This window comes from Lutra lutra, chromosome 8, assembly GCF_902655055.1.
Source record: "Lutra lutra chromosome 8, mLutLut1.2, whole genome shotgun sequence".
Classification (NCBI taxonomy): Eukaryota; Metazoa; Chordata; class Mammalia; order Carnivora; family Mustelidae; genus Lutra; species Lutra lutra.
The window spans coordinates 134596756-134618598 of NC_062285.1; the positions used below are offsets into that span (position 1 = coordinate 134596756).

At 51.6% G+C, this 21843-nt stretch overlaps 2 protein-coding genes across 3 annotated transcripts; one reads left to right on the plus strand and one right to left on the minus strand.

Annotated features, from left to right (window-relative positions):
• Positions 1-1036: 1036 nt before the first annotated feature.
• On the minus strand, positions 1037-8331 carry C8H22orf23 (chromosome 8 C22orf23 homolog). 2 transcript variants are annotated; one of them, XM_047743073.1, is made up of 7 exons: positions 8159-8331; positions 7722-7833; positions 6673-6735; positions 2803-2985; positions 2055-2186; positions 1754-1854; positions 1037-1568 (listed from the first exon to the last, which is right to left on the minus strand). In XM_047743073.1, exons 2-7 carry the CDS (start codon positions 7822-7824, stop codon positions 1497-1499), a joined length of 654 nt encoding a protein of 217 aa, XP_047599029.1. In that variant the 5' UTR covers positions 7825-7833; positions 8159-8331; the 3' UTR covers positions 1037-1496. The 2 variants fall into 2 exon arrangements, with proteins under 2 accessions (XP_047599029.1, XP_047599030.1); XM_047743074.1 differs by lacking the exon at positions 8159-8331 and adding an exon at positions 8031-8115.
• Positions 8332-8367: 36 nt separating this feature from the next.
• Positions 8368-19072, plus strand: POLR2F (RNA polymerase II, I and III subunit F). Its single transcript, XM_047743076.1, has 5 exons — positions 8368-8523; positions 10337-10406; positions 13285-13415; positions 18336-18407; positions 18901-19072. Exons 1-5 carry the CDS (start codon positions 8504-8506, stop codon positions 18989-18991), a joined length of 384 nt encoding a protein of 127 aa, XP_047599032.1. The 5' UTR covers positions 8368-8503; the 3' UTR covers positions 18992-19072.
• Positions 19073-21843: the final 2771 nt, after the last annotated feature.

Below are 21843 nucleotides of genomic sequence, written 5' to 3' on the forward strand. Positions count from 1 at the left end.
GTGTGTGTGATTTGTAAATATTGGCAACTAGTCTGCATTTAAATCAAGGGTAGGCTGTGTTGTCACGGGTGGGCCAAAGGTGTCCTGGGGTTCTCCAGTTTGCTGTCTCGGGGCTACGTGAAGGGGCCTTTGGGGTGGAGGACAGCTGTCCTTATTATGGTATACCCTCTGTGCTCAGGTTCTGGAGGGTACCTGGACACAGGCTTCCCACAGAAATGTTCTGGAGCCAGCCCTTCCTTGAGCTGCCCCTTCCGCTAACCTGAGGCTGTAGGGCCATGTTTGTTCAGCCACTGGAAACTTGGGTCATGTGGCCTGTAGGATTATACAGATCCCTCCAGATGGAAGTGTTGGTTGAATTTTCCAAACTGTTTTGATGTATGGGGACAGGAAAGTGACAAGAGTCCTGGAGAGTGCAGGGCTTGTGGTTGTCAGAAGACGTGAGGACTTTGGTGTGGGTCGGGTGCCTCCAAAGGCCTCTGAGGCGGGGCATCGCCCTTGAGCTGTGGGAGCTGAGGCCATGGTCCTGCTCGGGCTCCCAGTGCACAGGCTGGGATCAGAGCTCCCAAGCCAGGCTCCTTTGGTCTAGCTCTCGCCCACCCTTGTGTTTCTGTGGGCTGTGGGGTTCCTGGAAAGCCCGAGAACTAACATCTTATCCTGAATGACCTTGGTGACAGTGTCTTGGGGAGCCTTAGGCTTCACACAGGGAGAGCAAGCCGTCTTCGCACAGTTTTATTGAGAGAATGAACCAAGTGAAATTCAGCCCCTGACACAGTGCCCTGGCCGTGGGGTGTCCGAGAAGTGTTGGTTCTCATTTCCACTTGAGATGCACAAACAGCCAAAAGGCATTTGTACTTAAAAAATTCTAACTCCTTAAACAAACAAGCCCATCCTTTTGAAAACAGAATGGTGTATGTCATGACCTATGTTAAATATGTCTTACTGGCCAATTAATCATAGTGGTTAAACATTTGCCTAAGGCTGTGAGAAGTCAGACAAGTAGGTCCTAAGGCAGGTAGGAAGGAAGGAGTGGTATTCATTCCGCAGGTCTGAAAACTGGATGTGGAGGACTCACAGTGAGCCTTGGGGGAGGGGGAGGAAGAAGCCTGTTGGATGCCCTCGGACACACGCCCAAGGTGGTGAGAACGGGCCTTGCCTTCACTGTGTATGGGCTCTTTCCCCGAGAAAAGACTCAAAGTTGTGTGTGTGTGTGTGCATATGTGTGTGTGTCTGTGACTGTGGTCAGCAGCCCAGCTGACCTAGGCCCCCTGGGCAGAGTCTTGAGGAGAACGAGCCCATTCCCTGAGGTTGGTCCATTTTCCAGAGTGCCGTGTGTGTCCAGGGTCCCCTAGGCCAAGGCAGGGCTGCATAGCCATCTGATGTGACTGAAGGCCAGGGTAGGTGGGCTGACTTGGGTGGGGGGTGATGGCTCTGCTTGGCCAGGGGGTAGGCTCCAGTGGTCCAGGATGGGCTACCCTGCCCCTGTCTCTGGAGACAGGTCAAGGGGTGACAAGAGCCTTCCTAAGGTCCTCACTCCTTTTGTGGTCAATGTCTTCCATTTCCCGTAGTTTCTGCAAAGGGCATCAGGGAAAGCTGGGGATCAGGGATGGAACTTGAGGAGCCGCTGCTGACGTGAGGCTAGAGAAGACTCCCAGACCTGGGCCCGACCTGGGCGCCGGCTGCCTCATCCACTCCCATCTCCTGCCGCACGCTCATGGTGGGCCCTCCCCCACCCCCTTCCTGTTGCTTCTCCTACCTGGGAGATCTCAGTGAGGATGATCCCTCGGTACTGTCTGCCTTGTCCCAGAGCCTCCATGCCAGCCAGGAATTCTTTCCTCTCCTGGATTTCCTTTACCACTAGATGGGGGAGAAGGGTTGTCCATGTTCAGGGCAGTAGGGAGCCCGCAGGCTCCTGGGACGGGTGGCGGGGGCAGCAGGTTGCCTCTCTCGGGGAGAGGAAGCAGTTCTGGGGTCAGACAGTGTTTCTCACTCTGGCCGCTGAAGACGCGCCCCTCCATGCCCCCCACTCCAGTGTAAGTGGCCCCTCAGAGGCTTACATTCTTCAAAGCGGTCCAGCTCAGGGGCTGAGTCCTCCTGTCGCACGGGAGGGGGCTTTCTTTTCCATTCCTCTGAGTCCTTCCCAGTGGCAAAAATATTTTGGAGTCTTCGCTTCTCTTTGTCCAGATCTCCTGTAGGGCCCAGAAAAGGCCTCATTAAGGCAGGCAGGGTGCCCCATTCATGGCATGCTTTGCCCCAGGGTCCTTGGCCACATGGAGGGGGCTTCTGCAAACCGGGCGCCTTCCACCCTGGGAGCCCCCGAGCTTGTGTCAAGACAGGCAGGAAGGGGAAGGGCTGGGAGAACGAAGGTCAGAACCCACACACGGCTCCGGTGCAGAGCGAGGCTAAGAAAACCACGCCTGCCGTGACGGCGGCCTGGGCAGAGAGGCTGCGTGGAGTTACATCGGACGCCAAGCAGGAAGGGGGACAAAGGCTCCTCGGAGTAGGCTGGCATGCAGAGGAGCTCTGGATTGGAGCGACTATGTCACCTTAAGAGAGCAGTGGCCATGAGAGCAGACAGCCAAATGTTCCTCAGGGACTGGTAGCCTCCAGGTAATCATTACAGAGTTCTCAGAAAATAAAAAAGGATCACCTAATCGGTTTCCCCTGGACCCTGAACACCCCAAGAGAAGGCGTGCCAAGGCTCAAGCACATTCATATAAACAGCAGAGAATTTCCTTAGACACCTGCTTGCCTGCCCCGTGGGCTGCTTGGCCCTCTGGCCCCCCTCGAGGCCCTCTCACTTACGGGTGGCTTGAGGCTTGAATGGTTCCCGGCTGTAGGCCCCGTTGGCTTGGCACAAGCTGGCAGGCCGGAGGTGGGGCCGGGCCGCCAGGATGGGAGGCAGGTAGATGGCTGAGGCTGGCTGTTTGGAAGGCAAGACCCTCTGGCTGGATGTTGGGCTGCACTGTAGGGGCAGAGTGTCTCCTCCTGGGGAAGGAAGTTTCGGGTGAGGTGCGGGGGGCGGGGATCCCCCTGCGTTGGGTTGGGTTTCGGTTTGTGAAATTATAAAAGTAATACCGCCTGTTACAGCAAGTCGAAGAGTATAGAAGTCTTCCCTTCTGCCCTCCAACCACCCACCCCCACCCCGTAACGAGCAGTTGTTAGAATTTGGTGGTCTTGTTCCAGACTTTCTGACATTAATACAAATATGTTCAAAGATGTATGTGCGTATGTGACCTCCGTGTTTCAAACACTGGCTCCTACTGTGTTACCTTCTGTAAGAGACTCTTAACAAGTTATCATGGACAAACTTCCAGATCACTCCATTTATATATAACTTATTTTTATAGCTATATACTAGTTTCTAGAATGGATACATTATTTATTTTTTTCAACTAGTCTCCTAATTTCAGAAATTCAAGCTGTTCCTCCCCCCCCCCCCTTTTTTTACTACTTCAAACCAATGCTGCAATAAACATTCTTGTGCGTCAAGTCTCTATCCTGGTGCATTTATTTCTACAGACGGATTCCTAACACCTGCTTGGTCCACAGGCAGGGAGGGATGGTTTGGGTGGTCATACAAACCAGTCCCTCCTCCTGTCCATCCCCATGGTCTTGGCCCAGGTCTGGGGCTTCTCCCCCAGGCCAGCCAAGTGTGTCACCTCCTTTCTGGTTGTCTGGTCCCTCCTCTCAATCACACCAAAGCCCAGCTCAGAGCACACCCCACCTGTTGCTTTGATCTGGCTCCCAACTACCTCTTCTACTTTTCCAACCTTCTATCATCCACTCAGCAAAGATGTACTGAGCATCTACTCTGTGCTAGGCCCTGGACACAGGGGTAAAGTAGTAAAGTAAGATGAAGTTCTGCCCTCGGGGCACTTACATTTGGGGTTGCAGGGATATGAGTGAAACACACAGACTGTGACCGTAGAGGGACGGACCAGACTAGGTCAGAGCGGCATCTACAGTTTTCAATAATAGGGGAGGCAGGGAAGGCCCCATGAAGAGGCTAACATTTGAGAGAAGACCCCAGAGATGAGTAGCTCTGCTGTGTAGATACTTGGGGAAGAACATTCTAGACAGAAGGAACAGCTAGAGCAAAGGCTGTGAGGTGGTAATGTGTTTGGAATGTCTGAGCAACAGCCATGAAGCTAGGGTGGCAGGAATGGAGTAAGCAAGGTGGGGGTATAGTGGGAGTAGAGGTCAGAGGTCAGAGGTCAGGGAGGGCAAGAGAAGCATAGGGCCTTGAAGGCCTTTGGAAAGACTGGCTTTTACTTTGAGGTGGGAAGCCATCAGAGGGTTTTGGGCAGGGAAGTTACATGGTCCTTTGGCTGATGATGAAAATACAGTGTGGGGGCCAAGGGCGGAGGTGGTCAGAGTCAGGAATGGTTTGGAGGTCAAGCAGACCAAAGCAGATGGATTGGATGTGGGGTCTGGGAGAAAGAGAAAGAGGAGCCAAGGATGGTTCCAAGGTATCTGTCCTGAGGGCCTGGAAGGATGAAGACACCATTACTTCCCACTAACCTTCCCCTTCCCAGAGCCTCTACCTAGAGCCCCAGTGCGCCTTTCCTACTCTTCTCTGAAGAGATGCTGCGCTTCCTAGAATGTCCCTCCTGTTCCCTCCACGAGCTATTTCCACAGGCCCAGGGCCACGTGCTGCCTCCTGCTCGGGCCCAGCCTCAGCAGATGATTACAGCCCAAGTAATTCTGGGAGTTTGGGGGCATTTGTGGCCTGCCACAGCACTCGAATGAAGCCTCAGAACAACAAGTAGGATTTGGTTAAGAGGAGGAAAAAAGGGGATTCCAGAAGAAAGCTGACTCAACACCAGTGGTCGGAGGCAAGTTTTTAAAAAAGAAAACTAAGGGGGCACCTGGGTGGTGCAGTTGCCTGAGAGTCTGACTCTTGGTTTTGGTCTCAGGTCATGATCTCAGGGTCTGGGGATCGAGCCCCGTGACAGGCTCTACACCAAGCGTGGAGTCTGCTTGAGATTCTCTCCCTCGGCCCTTCCCCCCACTCTCTCTAAAATAAATAAATAAATCTTTCTAAATAAATAAATAAATACATAAAAAGAAAACTTCGGAGAATAAAACTGTCTGGCAAACCTGTTCCTTACCTTGGTTTCTCCACTAATGAAATCAGTCCTTCAGTAAACATCCAGCGTTTGGGCGCTGGGGGTACTGGGGTGAACAAGGACATAGTCCTTCATCTCCTGGAATTTACTTCTAGTGGAATTTCTAGGTCCTTCTCTTTGTAGTCGTGCTGCTGGGGGCACCAGATTATTCCTGGACTGCTGAGTGCAGAGGTGGGAGTGATGCATTGGGCATGGGTTAACATGCCAGGCTCTGACAGCCTGAGCTGTCCTCGTTCTCAGCGAGGAGGCTCTGACCCCCGTGCTGGTGTGGCAGAGCCTGCCTTGGCCACCGCTGGACCTGAACTGCCGATATTTGCCTTCCTGGCCCTCCCTTCCCTTTGCTTCTGTGGCTGCTCCGGTGCCCTCCCATGAGCATGTCTTCTGGCACATAAGGCAATAGCTTCTGGTAGACTCAGAGAAAAGATTCTGACATTCTCTCTCTTCAAGGCCACATCACAGGTCTCTGATCCATTAAATGCTGATTCAGTGGAACCTCAGGAAGCACGGTGGGGTTCAAGATCTTCGTGAGCACCTTGATCTCGTGCTCATGTACTTCCATGGTTTGGTTTTCCTTCAAAACAACTAATACGTTGGGTGGCCAAAGGCGAGGTGCGGACAGCCTTTGCACACTCCTCCTATGCTGGAATTCTGCCAAGTGTTTTGCTTCTGCTAGCTAAGCTGTGACTGAATAAAACCATGAGTAACACACACACACAGTTCTTCCCTCTGGAGAGCTCCTGTGGGATGTGTGTAACGGGGAGGGACAGATGGCAGCCACGACCACGTGGAGACTGTTTTGGCTGGGCAGCATGTCTTGATCGGGCTGTGTGATCTCCTGGAAGGCTGGCTAGAGAGAGATAGACTGCAAGAGGCTTGCTGTTATGCAAGGACCCATGTCCCGGGAAGAAGCTAAAATCCTAAAAGGTCAATTCCCCAGGAGCAAGGGTCAGAAATACTATTCATATTTTCTTTGGTCTTTTTATTTTTTATTATTTTTTTAAAGATTAATTTATTGGGGTGCCTGGGTGGCTCAGTGGGTTAAGCCTCTGCCTTTGGTTCAGGTCATGATCTCAGGGTCCTGGGACTGAGCCCCGCTTTGGGCTCTCTGCTCAGTGGGGAGCCTGCTTCTCCCCCTCTGCCTGCCTCTCTGCCTACTTATGATCTCTCTCTGTCAAATAAATAAATAAAATCTTTTAAAAAATAAATAAAGATTTATTTATTTATTTTTAGAGAAAGAATGAGAGAGAGAGAGAGAGAGGGAGGGAGGGAGGTAGGTAGGGAGCACGCACAGGAGAAGGGGCAGAGGGAGAGAATCCTTCAAGCTGACTCCCGTTGAGTGACACCCATCATGGGCTCAATCTCACAGCCCATGAGATCATAACCTGAGCCAAAACCAAGAGTTGGATGCTCAACCAACTGAGCCACCCAGGTGCCCTTTCTTTGGTCTTTTAAAATGAGGCCCCCTACCCCTTAGTATGGAAGAGCATTGAAAGTGTGGTCCGGAGTCCCTCCGCCCAGGAACCCTCAGTGGACTGCCTCTTACTTTTCACGGTGTCCATGATGTGGCGCTGTTGGAAGTTAGTCAGTTTGGATTCCTTCATCATCACTGCAAAGATAAAAGCACCTCTATGAGGCCTCCCGGGCTGCAAGCAGAGCCCTTTCATCTCATTCTATGCCAGTGTAAAACTGAATCACCCCCTAATCCCATTCTGTACCTGAGTACTCCTTCTCTCCCTTTCCTGCTTCATTGTCTTTTTCTGGAGCACTTACTACCATCAAAATTCTTGGGGCACGTGGGTGGCTCAGTGGGTTAAGCCTCTGCCTTCAGCTCAGGTCATGGTCTCAGGGTCCTGGGATTGAGCCCTGCGTCGGGCTCTCTGCTCAGCAGGGAGCCTGCTTCCCCCTCCCTCTCTGCCTGCCTCTCTGACTACTTGTGATCTCTGTCAAATAAACAAATAAAATCTTAAAAAAAAAAGAAATTCTACATATTTTACTTACTGTACCCCTCCTACTAGAAAGTTCCATGAGACAGCAAGAATGTTCACTTTTTTTTTTTTTTTAACTGCTGTATCCTCAGGACTTAGAGCAATGTCTAAAGCACATTAAGTGGGTTTAACATTTTTGTTGTTGTTGCGTGAATGAATGAATGGGTAATATTTACTAAGCATGTGCCAGGGGCTGGAGCTAGAGTTGTGAGCCCAAACAGGCATAATCACTGCTCTGATGGAGTTCATGGTCTAGAGCGGTAGATGAATACTAACCCAATGGGAAAGAACTAAACATCTGACAACAGGTTGTGCCATCCATTGAAGGAAAAGGTATTTGGTGTTGTGAAAGGGCGGAGTTGTTGGTTCCACTGTGGTGGTGGCAGGTGGGGAGACTTCCTGGCTTCCTGGGAAAATTCAAAGTGTGGTCTATGGGGTCTACAAGAGTTTTGCAAGTTGTAGGATCCTTGAACCTTTCTGAACCCCAGGCTTTTTATCTATAAAATGACAAAAGCAATTGCTGAGCCGCAGGTCATGTAAAGGAGAACTGAGCTGCAGAGGGTTAACTGTTACCACTACTCTTCTCCTGTCCTTTACAAATACTGACCTCTGAGCAGCTCGCAGGTCCCGGGGGTGTAAGTGGCCGACCTGGGGCAGCGCCAGAACTCTGTTCCTTTGGTCACCGTCTCCACCCTTTCCTGGGAAGCCATGGGAGGGCTCTGAGGAGAGAAAAACGCAAAGGCACAACTCCTGTCTCCCAGGTCCAATCTCTGCTCGCGCACCCCACAACGCCACCCAAAGTCTGGCGGGGGCAGGGGTGGTGGCTGTCGAGCCACAGGAGAATCGTGACGTCGCCATCAGTATCGCGACAGTGCCTGATCCCCAACCCCGAACAGATACACAGGCAGACCCACACACACGAACGGAGACCTCATCCTGACCCGACGCCTGAGGCAGGGAAGCGGTCTCCGGAGGAACGGGGAGTTAGGATAGCCGTGGTCCGGACAGTGCCCGTCGGGGGATACGCCAAAATTGAAACCTCACCCTAAAGTAAGACCCCGGCTGGCTACCCCCAGCCACAGAGATCGGCTGGGCTCCGGAGACCGTAAACACGGCTCCGCAGCGGCACCGTGCCTGGACCCCGCACAAACACTCGCAGACCTCCGCGACCAGAGCCGCCACTAGCGACTCTGGCTACCATGGTAACGGCCATACGGCTCTCGGCGCGTGCGCACGGTTACGGCTCCGGCCTGCCTCCCGGAAGTATTTGTCTCTGGGTCACGGCGCAGGCGTAGAGTACGCGGGGCACCGCGCGGGACTCAGGCGCGGTGTTTGCGGGTCTCCGCGGGGGTCTTGAGTGCAGGGCCGCGTCGCGTCGGTGCGGGCGTCATGTCAGACAACGAGGACAAGTGAGTGCGGGAGCTTCGGAAGGGGCGGGTGAAGCGGGAGCTTGGGCCGAAGGAGGCTGTGGAGCCAGGCTCCAGGGGCAGTCTCTGAGGGAACTGCTTGTGCTGAGGGGGCGCGGGGCTGGAGAGGGGAAGGGCGGGGAGCCCGGAATAAAGACGGGGCGAGAGGCTGGGCACGGAAAGGCCCGACTCGAGGGTCCAGAGAGGAGTAGTGAAAAGGAATTACAGCAGACTTTCGGTGAGCCGGGCTGTGTGGTTTGTATTGGGAGTATTGAGGTGAATTAGGCATAGTCCTGCTCACCGGAGAGGGGACAGGCGCAGAAACAGGTAGTACGGGGTGGTGTGAGAGTACGCGCTAGAAGCGTGTAGCCCAGAAGTCATCCAGGGGACAGTCTGGCGAGCCCCGGGTTTGTGTGTGTGTGTGAATGTCTGTAAGGGTTGCAGTAATCTCGGTGAAAGAAGGTAGTGGCTTGGACTGGGGTGACATTAGTAGACGTGGTGACAAGTGGTTTTGAATTCTGAATTGATTAAGAAGCTAGGGCGCGAAGATTTCCGGATGTGCGTGGTCGGAGGAGAGTCTTCTCTGAAGATAAAAACAGTGGAATCAGGGGTGGCTGGGTGGCTCAGTGGGTGAGAGCCTCTGTCTTCAGCTCGGGTCACGGTCCCAGGGTCCTGGGATCGACGCTCCGCATCGGGCTCTCTGCTCGGCGGGGAGCCTGCCTCTCTGCCTACTTGTGATCTCTGCCTGTCAAATAAATAAATAAGTAAATAAAATAAAAATAAAATAATAAATAATAATTTATTTTATAATAAAATTTTACAATAAAATAAATAAAATCTTTAAAAAAAATAGTGGAATCAGCAGCCTAGGTTTGTTAGTCAGAACTAAGAACCAGGTGAGATCACCAGGGGAGTGTCAGTAGGGAAGAGTAGATGGCTGGTGACCCAGGTGTTAGAACATTCTAGCATTGAGTGCTCCTGGTAAAAGAGGGGAAATCAGCAGAGGAGACCGAGATGGAGCAGCCAGTGAGGTGGGGAACCCCAGGAGAGAGAGGAGGCCTTGCAGTCAAATGAGGAGAGTATATTGAGTGGGGGGGGGAGCGGGGGTGTGGTCTAGTGGTCCAACTGATAGATCAAGCTAAATGAGAACAAGAATTGTTGATTGGATTTAGCAGTGTGCCAGTCATTAATGAACTTGAGAAGAGTGGTGTTGCTGGAACTGTGGGGGTGAAGGTCTTACTGGAGTGAGATTATGACAGAATGAGAAGAGAGGAATTGGAGACAGGGAAGATAGGCATCTCATGAATTTTGCTTCTAAGAGAAGCATGGAACTAGGACTCTGCGGGAGGTAAAAGAGAAGTACATTTTTTGCTTTTAAAGATTATTTATTTGAGAGAGAGTGAGAGAGAGATGGGGAAGGGCAGAGAGAGAGAGAATCTTAAGCAGACTCCGTGCTGAGTGCAGAGCTGGACATGGGGTTCCATCCCACAACCCTGAACCGAAACCAAGAGTCAGATGCTTAACTGACAGCCATCCAGGGACCCCTGTTTGTTTTTTAAGATGGGGAAATAACTACGTGTTTATACGTTCATGGGAATGACCCGGTAGAGAGGGAAACAGTGATGGAGAATGAATGAGTCCTAGCAAAATTTGTGGGCTGATGGAATAAAGATGAAGGAGTAAAATGGAGCAGAAGTTTGATTTGCTCATTAAGTAGTTACTTATAGAGCCCTTTCTACATATCGGATGAGACACAGATCTCTTCTTTCTTTGATTCTAGTGTGATGCTCCAACTAACTGATCTCTTCTTGTACAGTTTTGATGGTGACGACTTCGATGATGTGGAGGAGGATGAAGGGCTTGGTGACTTGGAGAATGCTGAGGAGGTCAGTGTTTAGCTGTGGGCTCCCTTTCTCTGCAGCCCAAGCTGCCGAATAAGCCATTTGGTGATAATTGCCTGAATGAGTGAGCGGTGTCCCAGTCCTGGGTGGTGGAAAAGTCCAGCAGGGTGGGCCATAGCCTATGGCTTTTGGGGCAGTTGGTTTGCTGATGGGTGAAGTACCGCCATTCCTTCAGCAAGCCTGCTTTGAATGTTTGTTATGTACTAGCTGCCCTGTGGGCAGAGTGTATGTAAGGGGTGGGGGGATGACCAGGATAAAGCTGGAGCGGTAAGGGCCCACATCAGGCAGGATTTTCTAGCCTAAAGGCACTGGAAGCCCCTGACAAGTGTTGAGGCAGAGAGTGGTCCAATCCAGTGTACATTTTAGAAAGGGCGTTCTGGCCTCAGAGTGACGAGTGAGTTGGGGAGGTCCAGGAGTAAAAGAGACCATTAGCGTCTCTCCATCCAGGTGAGAGACCTGTGGCTTAGGCTTGGGTGCTCGTAACATAGGTGATGACAAAATGGATGAAAGATATTTTGGTGGATTGGATACAGAGCTAAGGAAGTGGGAGATGACGGGGGCGACCCCCAGGTTTCTGGCTTGCATAACTAGGTGGATGGGTTCCTGACTTCATGAAAGACATACAGCTTTCTGTCCTGTGACTAATGGAGGAAGAACTGCTTTATGGCTCCTGGAAAGGGGACGGTCCCTCAATTTTTTTAGACTTGGAAGCCAAAGCCCCCCTTTTTGGATTTTCTCTTCCTGCATGGCACCCTGAGCTGCCTGTTCACTGAGTCAGAAACCTTCTCCCCATCCTGGTCTCCCCATCCCTGTTCTGTTGGTTCTGCCTCCGCCTCCCACACGTGGTCCAGCCCTGGTTCTCTTTCTCCATTCTTAGTGCTTCCGCCTTCATTGCTTTCACTCACTTTGTTGTGGACATGTTTTACTGGTTTTCCTGCCTTCAGTCTCCCTCCACGCTGCTTGATTTGCCGTCCTGCTCCCAGAGTTTTCTCTCTTACCTGATTGATTACTGCAGCTGGTCTTCCTATAGGGTCTGCTGCTGCCCTCGCCCCCTACAGAATAGTGTCAACAGAGCATCCATAGGGATACCTTTAAGTCTTTTTTTTTAAGAGTTATTTATTTGAGAGACAGAGGGTGCAATCATGTGCACAAGCAGGGAGGAGGGGTAAGGGGTGAGGGAGAAGCAGGCTCCCTGCTGAGTGGGGAGCCCGATGTGGGACTCGATCCTAGGCCCCTGAGATCATGACCTGAGCCGAAGGCAGATGCTTAAGCGACTGCCACCCAGGCGTCCAGGGATACCTTTAAATCTTAAGTCAAATTGTGTCTCTCCTCTATTCAGAACCCTCATCCAGGGGCTTCCCATCTCATACAGAGTAAGTGCCAAACAGAAGTACAAGGTCCTCCATGCTCTGGCCACCTGCGTTCTCATCTCTTCTTACTGTCCCTGTCATACTAGTTGACTCCTGCTCAGGATCTTTGATCACCCTGTTCTCTCTTAAAGGAATGCTTTTCCTGTATGTATGTACATGACGTATGGCTCACCTCCCTCAGGCCTTTGTCCAAGTGTCCCCTCGGTGAGGCTTCCGTGACCATCCTATTTAAAGTGGTAGCGTCCTTCCCCTCCTCCCACACACCCATCCTGGCACTCCCTTTTTTCACTTTCTGTTCTTAATTTTACTTATTTTTTTCTTTTGTTTTTATACTACAAATTCTACTTGTTAATTTTGTCACCTCTTCTCATAATGTCAGCTCTACAGGGGAAATAATTTTTTTTTGTCTTGCTCTTGTATTTAAAGCACTTAGAACACTATCTGACACACAGGTACTCAATAAATATTTGTTGGCTTAATTTTTTGTTGTTGTTGTTATTTAAAAGTTTCTCTTTATTTTAGTAATCTCTACACCCAGCATAGGACTCAAAGTCCTGACCCTGAGATCAAAAGTCACATGCGCTAACCACTGAACGAGCCAAGGGCCCCTATTTATTATAGAATTTATTCTGCCTAAAACACTATGCTCACCTTTTGCTCTAATCACACTTCCTAAGTAGTACATTCTCTCTGACCCCTGTGCTTTTGTGCATGCAGCCCGGCCTGCCAGAAATGCCTTCTCTGCCTCTTGGCTTGGCAGCTCCTCCTCATTCTTCTAGTCTCAAGTCTCCTCTCTGGATGGTCTTCTGAACCCCCAGCACGAGTTCGATGTCCCCCACCTTCTTGTTAACTTCGTGGCACACTTGCCTCCCTTTGTAGCACCTGCTGTCTTGTTTACTCATGTCTCCTCTGCTGGCTGACTTCTTTGAGAACAGAAACGCTTAGCTTGCTGTCTTACCATTATTGTGATGGTGTTTGGCATATGACAGACGCTTAAAGGAATTGTTGAATGCGTGTGAGTACGTGCACATTCCTGTCCTCACTTTGACTTCTTAGCCATCCGACCTGTTGATCCGGTACCCTGTCTGAAGGATGGAGTGCTTGCTCCTTGCCTCCTGCTTAGAGAGATCTGTTGTCTGTGCTCCAGGACTTGCGCACAGCTAATGTTCTGGGACCCGCCCACCCCCCACCCCCCACCCCCCACCCCCATCTCCAGGCTGTCTGAATCCCAGTCGTGGTTCTTCTCTTTCACTAGACCTGAGCCTTTGGCTAAGGCAGCCCCTACTCTGAGCCTCTAAAATGGTCACTGTCACCCCCACCATGTGACGTCATCGCGAGGACTAAATGAGGTGTCACTACCTGTAGCGGCATGAGTGCCGGAACGTAGTAAGTGGTGATGGTGGCGGTGATTGTCGTCATTGTCATCAGCATCCTCCCCCTCAACCCAGAACATACTTCCTGAGACTTTCCGTGCTTTCTGTCTTGGTGCCCAGGAGGGCCAGGAGAACGTTGAGATCCTCCCCTCTGGAGAGCGACCACAGGCCAACCAGAAGCGAATCACCACACCGTATATGACCAAGTATGAGCGAGCCCGTGTACTCGGCACCCGCGCCCTCCAGATCGCGTGAGTGTATGCCCCTTCACGGTCTTTTCTGTCGGTCAGGCCCCTGAAAACACTGTCCCTGCTCTCACCTGCTAAACAGGGCTGGTGTCTCTGTGTGCCGGGCACTGTACGAGATTCCTGCCCTCAGGGAGTTTGTGATCCAGTGGGAGAAATAGAACATGAACCATCTGAGAAGCCGAATAACACTACAGTAGCAACATAAAAATACAGAACTTGAGTGCCTGTCACATTAGTGAAGCAAAACAAAGAAAAAAAAAAGTGTGACTACAGGGAGCCGTAGACTCTTGTGGCTGGTTGGTCAGGGGCACTGCGGGAACACCTGTCGGGCTTAAGGTGGTTCTTGACTCGAGGTGGACTGTGGCCAGTCCTGAGAAGAGGGGGGGCCCTCCATGTAGAGGCCAGGCCAGACCTTTCCTTTCTTCCAACTTAGGTGCCAGGTGAAGAATAAGAAGATTCAGGAACTAGCCAGTAGACAGGTGGAGATCAAAGCTTCCAATGATTGTGTATTCACCCTCTCAGCCGTAGGCAGTGTAGGCCTCCAGGGCCAGTGTCTGCAGGGGTAAGCCTGCCTGCCAAGGTGGTGAGTGAACAGCCCTGAAAACAGCCTCCCTATAGGCAGGTGGCTTTGAGAAAGCAGGAACTGTCGACGCTGGGCTCCAGGTAACAGCTTTTTCTCCCTGACTCCCCTCTTGGGAGTTATTATTCCTCCTTCCCGGGGATGAGTGAGTTAGGGCACAGAGAGAGGGCAGATACGTTATTGGTGACTCTAGTAGAATGTCCTCCCCAGGGAACACAGGCTGAGGGAATGAACCCCCGATCCCAAACATCTTACAAGCTGGTGTGGGAAATGGTGGGTGTCTGGAGGAGTGGGAGCTGTAAATAGGGAATAGTGGGAAAATGTCTAGAAGGAAGAGCTGGGGTCAGCTTTGTGGAGTCCTGCATGCTGGAGGAGATTCTGATCTGTGTTCCCTTCTTTGTTTTCAAACAGCGTTAGGCTTTATCGCCTCTAGTTCTCTGGGGTAAAGATGACCACCGTATCCACTTTGAGCAGGGTTTTATGGGTGGCCCACAGTTCCTCACCTTCAAAGTAATAGACCTCTCTTTAGCCTGGTTGTACTCCTGGCTGGTCTGGGTGGGATTAGTGCTGCACTCACTATGATAATTCTGATTATCTGTGGGTCAGGATCCTCTGGGTCTGTACTATCAATTATGGTAGCCACTAGCTACATGTGGCCATTTAAGTAAAAAAAAAAAAAAATAATATTTTATTTATATATTTATTATATATTTATATATAGATATATATGTAAATATTTTATTTATATATTTATTTGTCAGAGAGCAAGTGCGAGCGCAAGCAGGGGAAGCAGCAGGCAGAGGGCGAAGCAGGCTCCCTGCAGAGCAAGGAGCCCAATGTGGGACTCAATCCCAGGACCCTGGGACCATGACCTGAGCTGAAGGCAAATACTTCACTGTTCACTGCCTGAGCCTCTGAGGCATCCCAAAGTCAAGTAATATTAAGTGAAATTTGAAGTTCAGTTTTTCAGTCTAATTAGCCTCATTTCAGGTGCTCAGCAGCCACACGTGGCTAGGGTCTCCATAACAGTGCAGATAGAGGACATTTCCATCACTGCAGAACATTCCAGTGGGCAGCGCTTGTCCAGGCTAAAGATGATCCAGCGGAAAGGATAACTTGTAAATTATTTTTCAAACAGGTAGAATGGTTCTCTGCCCGCTTACAGTCTTTCAGCACTGAGTGAGGCATTGGGCTCGCACCTGTTGGTGGGGGGAAGCTGACTGCGGGTGGCCCTAGGCCCCCAGGCCTCCAGGCGTTCGCCGTCTGCTGGGGGAGATGGCTCACAAGTCACCAGAACCCGCAGCAGCCGGGTGCCGTGCTTTCCAGAAGGCACGAGGAAGGAGAGAAGGGAGTCACTGCGGGGCTGCCTGGGAGAGCCCAGGAGGATGGGGAGAGGCAGGCGGTTTTGAGGGTATCCCGGGTGCCAGAGACAGCACAAGGAAGGGCTGGCAAGCATGGATGGTGGTGGGGGAATGGCAGGTAGCTGGGGGCACAAGGCTGGAAAAGGTGTCACCGGTGCCTCGAGTGACAAGTTCACAAGATCAGCATGCATTTGGTGGGCAGTGTGGGGAAAAGTTGGGAGGCGGACATTCGGTACACCGCCAGTCCCAGGGTCTTGCTTTGCTTTGGGAGAGAAGCTTGGTTCAGCTTAGTTGGGTCTATTGTGCTCCTTCTCCTTATGGGCTGGGACGCTGTCTGGTGGCTCCGTGCTTGCTGTAGGCCCTCCGACAGCCAGGGCTGTATCTTGTCACCTAGTACCAGGCATGGGACCCTGCACCTTGAAGGTGCTGAACAGTTCTTTGAATTTTTTGGATGAAGTGTTGCTCTGGGTCATTAGCACCACCTGGTGGCCGGTGTTTACCGCAGCTATTTCTTGAGGATCATTGGCAAGTTTGTGGGGTCGTTGGTGCAGGACAAAATACCTAAGGGCACACTCGTGATTCGCACATTGTATGCACAAGGCTGGATGAGTGGACTTGAATTATTAATATCTTGAAAGGAATAAGGTGTACACGGATCAGGAAAACCATTTTGCTATATATTTTAAAGCTTTAAATTAGTGGGAAATTTGAACACTTGAGGGGGGATATAGGGAAGGTTAAACATTTGGTCTCTGCCTCTGGGAAGTTTTCAGGGAGTAACAAATCAAAGTCATAATAAAATTAGTAAATGACATTGTGTAAACTGGCACCTCTCAGACTGGCTATGATCAGAATCACCTGGCGAGCTTTGCAAATGCAGGTTCTCAGGCTTCTTCACTAGAATTCCTATTCAGAGGGTCTGGAGCAGGCCCTGAGGCCTGTATTTTTAGCGTGTTCTAGTAATTCTGATGATTGTGGGGTTTGGGATCCATTCATGTAAACTTGTGATGAAATCATGAATGGTGATCAAGCCCTGAGTTGAGATTCCTCTCTCCTTCTCCCTCTGCCCCTCCTCCCCTAAAAAAAAAAAAAAAAAAAAGAAAGAAATCATGAATGGTGGCTTCGCAGGGGATAGAATTGGCGTTCCTCCCATTCATTTTGAGAGCCTCTGCTGCCGGCCAAGTGTTGTGTTAGGACGTGTGGTCCCAGGCCACCAGGTGCTTATGGTCTAATGCAGAAGACTCCAGATAAGCAACTACCATCCAGTGAGATCGAGAAGCTTATGGAAATGTGGCAGGGCGCTGAGCAGGGATTTCCGGGGCAGAGGATTGCCAGAGAAGAGAAATTTGAGCTTATCCCTGGCTTCTAGGGAGAGGAAGAGCTTATTGGAGGGTGCAGAAGGGAGCCCCCAGGCTGTTTCTGGGGCCCATGGGAGTTTGGTATGGCGGGAACGTGGGATGAATACAGGCAAGTAGCGTGAGAAGTTGCTCCTAGAGAGGTGAGCAGACTGGGTTCTGCTGATGGCCGAACCCAGTGTCATGGAAGGGTTGGAAAGAAGAGAGCATCTGCCCGCAGGCCCTATGTGGAGGTTGAAGAGCAGGATTCTGAGGGGTGTTGCTTGGGCAGAGAAGGAAAATGAGTTGGCTGGGCCCTGAGGCAGGCCTGAGGAGTTGGGTTAGAACTAGCCTTTGGGTGGTCGTTCCTTTGTGCTGGAACACTCTGCTGAGGGGGCCGGGCTCCAGAGTCTGTGGAAGGCCCTTGTCAAGCGAGCTGACAAGGATGTCTTATGGCCCAGTGAGGAAAGCCTACATGTGTCCTGTTCACAGTACCTTTCTTAAGTTTATGGACATGTATTTTTAAAGATTTTATTTATTTATTTGACAGGTAACCACAAGTAGGCAGAGGAAGGCAGAGAGAGAGGAGGAAGCCGACTCCCTGCTGAGCGGAGAGCCCGATGCGGGGCTCGATCCCAGAACTCTGGGATTATGACCTGAGCCAAAGGCAGAGGCTTTAACCCACTGAGCCACCCAGGCACCCCTGTGTTTTTTTTTTTTTTTTTTTTTTAGATTTTATTTATTTGACAGAGAGAGCACAAGTAGGCAGAGTGGCAGGGAGAGGGAGAAGCAGGCTTTCCGGTGAGCAGGGAGCCCGATGCACACCTTGATCCCAGGACCCTGGGATTGTGACCTGAGCTGAAGGCAGACGCTTAACTGACTGAGCCACCCAAGTGCCCTATTTTTTAAATTTTTATTTTCTAAAGATTTTATTTATTTGATAGAGCACAAGTATGAGAGTACAAGCAGGCAGAGTGGCAGAGGGAGAGGGAGAAGCAGGCCTCGATGGTAGGGAGCCTAATGTGAGGCCCTATCCTAGGACCCTGGGATCACGACCTGAGCTGAAGTTAGATGCTTAAACGATTAAGCCACCCAGGCGCCCCCAAGTTCATGGATCTTTAGCCTATTAACGGGAGGTGTTACAGCATAGTGGGTAGGTGCATGTGGGATTCCAGTCTTGGCTTTGCCACTTACTGGCTGTGTGAGCTTGGGCAAGTCACTTATGTCTCTGTTCTTAGTTTCCTCCTCAGTAAAATGAGAATTATAGGAGTCCTCACCTCAAGTGAGATCCTCTGTGGAAAGAGCGGGGAACAGCATACAGTACTAAGTTAGCCAGTAGTGTTTTTGTATCATTGTAGGCAAGTCAGGGCTCTATGTCTCCCATGTTTGAGTGAGGATACTGAGATGTGGAGAGAAATTCAGTGTCTCTGGAGGTAGAATTTAAAGCCTGTCTCCTGGATCCCACTTGCTTATTATAGTCACTGTGGCAGTGCCTCCAAACCCCTTCCCACCCCCCATGCTTGCCTGCCTCCCTAGAAGGTGACCTTTCTTGGGGAGGACTAGGGCACTGATCTGATCCTATTTGTGAAGTGAGCCCCCGTCTTCCTGCTGGGCCCTACTCCCCCAACACGTGTCCCTATACCTACAGGATGTGTGCCCCTGTGATGGTGGAGCTGGAGGGGGAGACAGATCCCTTGCTCATCGCTATGAAAGAGCTCAAGTAAGTCACCCAGACTGTGGTTCACTTCTTCAGAGCCCTGGGAGGCATCCCTTAGGTTCTCTGCTGCATACCCCGCCCCCCCCACACCCCTGGCTTGGGAGGTGTGATTCTTGTTCCTATAGGTCCTTAGTTTGTTCAGGAGTCAGCCCTGTAGGAAGAGGGGTGGGAGGGAGCAGACGAAGGCGGGTGGGATTAATGAGACACAGTCCTCTCCTGTCTGTCAAAATCCCCCTCTTCCTGCTGCACTTGGCCTTACCAGTATCCCCCACACTTCTTCTTTCTCTTTCTCATAAGATGGCAGACCCACTGTCCCCCACTCGAGAATGCAGGAAGTTTCTTTTTATTGTAATTTATTTCCCACAAAGTGCCCTCATAGTCCCAAAAGGATGCTGTCCAGACTTCTCTTTAGTGGCATTCTGCGCACAGTCTTTCCCATCTGCTGTAGAACCGGGGCCACCATCCCTCATATACCTGTGACTTCCCCCTGCCACAGGGCCCGAAAGATCCCCATCATCATCCGCCGTTACCTGCCGGACGGGAGCTATGAAGACTGGGGGGTGGACGAGCTCATCATCACCGACTGAGCCGGAGTCGTCTTCCTGACTGTGCCTCATCCTGTTTTCTCATTCTTTCTACGTGTAAATAATAAACTGTTCAGCCTTTTAGCCCGCTCTGCCTCCAGCTCTCTGATGCCCACTTGGTCCTTCCCTGTTACTGCCCCGCTGCCTGGCGGGGACACCCATTTGTGTGGCCCCCTGACCGTCCGCACTGAGGAGCACCGGGGGCCTTACTCCACGTGGATCCCCCGCATCCCTCCCTCCATCTCCCCGTTCCCTAGTGCAAAGGCTGCTGCGGGGAGACACCTCAGCTGCCTTCCCAGCAGACAGACGAGTCTTTGTGCCCAGGGAGCTGGTTGCCACGGAAACCCCCAATTTCCTTTCCAGTGGGGACTGGCTGCAGGGGCTTCTCCCTTCTCAGGAGTATCACAGAGCAGGTCTCATCAAGCCACCCATTGTTTCCTGAGGACATGCCTCGAGCCTCTTATCGTGGGCTCAGATCCCCTTTCAGGAGCTAGTGCCCCAGCAGGAAGCTTAGGGATGCAGTGATCTCCCGCCCTCCCCAGGCAGAGCCCTGCTGGGCAAGGCAGCAGCTGGAGCAGGGACCGAACACCTGTCCACCCCTGTCCCCTCTCTGTCCCCACTCCTCAGGCCACTGTCCTCCATGGCCTTCTGGTCGGCCACACCCATCTCCTCTCCTTCCCCACCTCTGCAGGATGTCCCTTCCCTTCTGTGTAGGGCCCATCCTCCTGTGAGGCCTTGACTGGGATGACAGTGGGCATGGAAGCAGGGCTCCCAGGTTCCAGGTGTGACATGAAGTCGACACTGGCGCTTCCTCTGTCCTGAGTTCTGGGTCCTGCTCTCTTCATCCTGCTTTACCCAACCTGCAGTAAGACCAATCTCACTGCTTCCTCCCTTCCTGGGGGGTCAGGGAGAGGATGTATATTGACACCCACAGAGAGGGAAAGTTGGTTCCCTGAATATTCCAGCCTTGACCTCCATTCTGCTGCCAACTCCCCTTCCAGGAGGAAGAGTGGGCTTTCCCGACCTCTGCGAGAGGCAGAACCTTCGGGATGTGTGTGCCGTGGACAGAGTGGGAGTGACAAGTGTCCCCAGGAGTGGGAGGGGTGTCTGCCTCTCCGGAGAAGGGTTAATCCAGGGAGCCCTGGACTCAGCACCCCCTTCCTCCCTCCTCCAAGCCTGTGGAGTCCTTTAATCAAGTAGGGTGCTGAAATTCCAGCTCTGAAATGCCGCCTTTGTGCTGGCGTCCAGGCGGCCGCCCCGGAGTGCGGGGTCACTTTCTCGGCCCCGATTCTCTAAATGGTTTCTTTGTTCCTGCTGGGCTGCTCAGTATCAGATGTGATTAAAGGGAGATGGGGTTTGGGCGGGGGAAGAGAGAAGGGGCTGAGAGAGGGAGTAGGGGGTTAACCCTTAGGGGATAGGGTGTAGGGGAGATGGAGGAAGGGGTGGCTTTCCTCCCGTCTTGCCCTTCCCAACCTGCTCCTGTTTCATGGAGTCAGTCCCTTGCTGCTCAGCTGGCCAAGCCTGGGCATGGCTTCTTCAGTCCCTTCAGAAACATCTGGCCCCATTTCTCCACACACAGAAGCCACTGCCCTACTGAGGCCCAAGCACATCCAGAACCTTAGGTCTAAGGGGGTGAGCACAAGCCAGGTCTTCCCGACTTCTCCAAGGTCATTTGTCCTCTCTGGGGCCATTTTTACCTCCTTCCATATCCCCAGTGACTTCCCAGTCCATCTCCATCTCTTGAGAGGCAGGGTCCTGGAGGGGGTGGGTTCATCTCCATGGAGCCCCTCCCTTCTGCCCTACTGGCTCTGTCCACAGCTCCGCTGAGAGCAGGAGCAGTGAGCACCTGGAAATGGACTAACAACCTGCATGGCAACAGAGGGGAATGGCTGGGTCATAAAACTTAGGAGCACCGAAGGTCAGTCCTCATCCGTCCCTGACAAAATTTGTAGAATAGGTTGTTGCCTATTTGAGAACACAGAGGTAAATAAAGAGGAGATCCCGGAGCTAGCAGAATTTCTAAGAATGTTGCCACATGAATCCAATTTCCATTTCTCAAAGGTTAGTAGTCTGGTTGGTCTGGTAGGTTGGAGGAATGCCACAGAGCGAATCTTGATTTCAGCAAGGCATCGGGCAGTCTTCCCGAATAGCTATGATGGAGAAGGTTGTACTCGTGGTAATACAGTCAGATTCAGAGTTGACTGGCCAGTCCTTCCCTCAGAGTGTTGATAATGGAACAGATGATGGAGAAGTATTTGGTGGTGGATATGGGCCTCTCTTCATGTCAACCTGTTTTATTTGTGACTTGAATAGGGACTTTCAAGTTTGCAGATACATAAAGCTCAGAAGGAGCACCAATAAACTGGATTCAGAATTCCAGGGCTGAGTACAGGTGGGAAAACAGTCAAATCCAACAAGACGAGTTCTGTCAAAAGTCCGTATAAAATCCTGCCTTTTGCTACAACACAACAAAAGAAAACACCAGAAAATAGCTTCTCTACGGTTCAGGGTGATCTGACTTGGCATCCATTATGTCTGTAAGAGCAGGGCTTTCTAGTTACCGCTAAGCCTCATGGGAGCCGGTGGCTATGGCTGACGTTGCCAGAAGAACCCGTGTGACGCAGCTTCCAGGTGGGAGTGTGGCCAGCCCGGGGGACTGTGCTACTCGGTGCTCCCTGCCCCGCCCCAGGTCCTGAAGAGGCGGTGAGGGGCTGGAGCCCGCAGGCGGAAGAAATGGAAAAGGGAGCTGGGGACGCTGGTCTAGAGCAGCGGGAGAAGCATCACTCCCGATGACAAGCAGAATTGGGGCCTGTAAGCCGTGGGCAGGGTCAACGTCTCATTAGCATCAACGTCTC

Coding starts and splice junctions, on each gene's coding strand:
- C8H22orf23 (XM_047743073.1), bottom strand. CDS start 7,824: ATGGCTTCCCAGGAAAGGGTGGAGACGGTGACCAAAGGAACAGAGTTC. Junction 2,986..6,672: donor CATCATGGACACCGTGAAAA/GTAAGAGGCAGT, acceptor TTCCTTCCCCAG/GAGGAGACACTCTGCCCCTA. Junction 1,855..2,054: donor GCTGGACCGCTTTGAAGAAT/GTAAGCCTCTGA, acceptor TCCCCCATCTAG/TGGTAAAGGAAATCCAGGAG.
- POLR2F (XM_047743076.1), top strand. CDS start 8,504: ATGTCAGACAACGAGGACAA. Junction 8,524..10,336: donor ATGTCAGACAACGAGGACAA/GTGAGTGCGGGA, acceptor CTTCTTGTACAG/TTTTGATGGTGACGACTTCG. Junction 18,408..18,900: donor ATCGCTATGAAAGAGCTCAA/GTAAGTCACCCA, acceptor CCCCTGCCACAG/GGCCCGAAAGATCCCCATCA.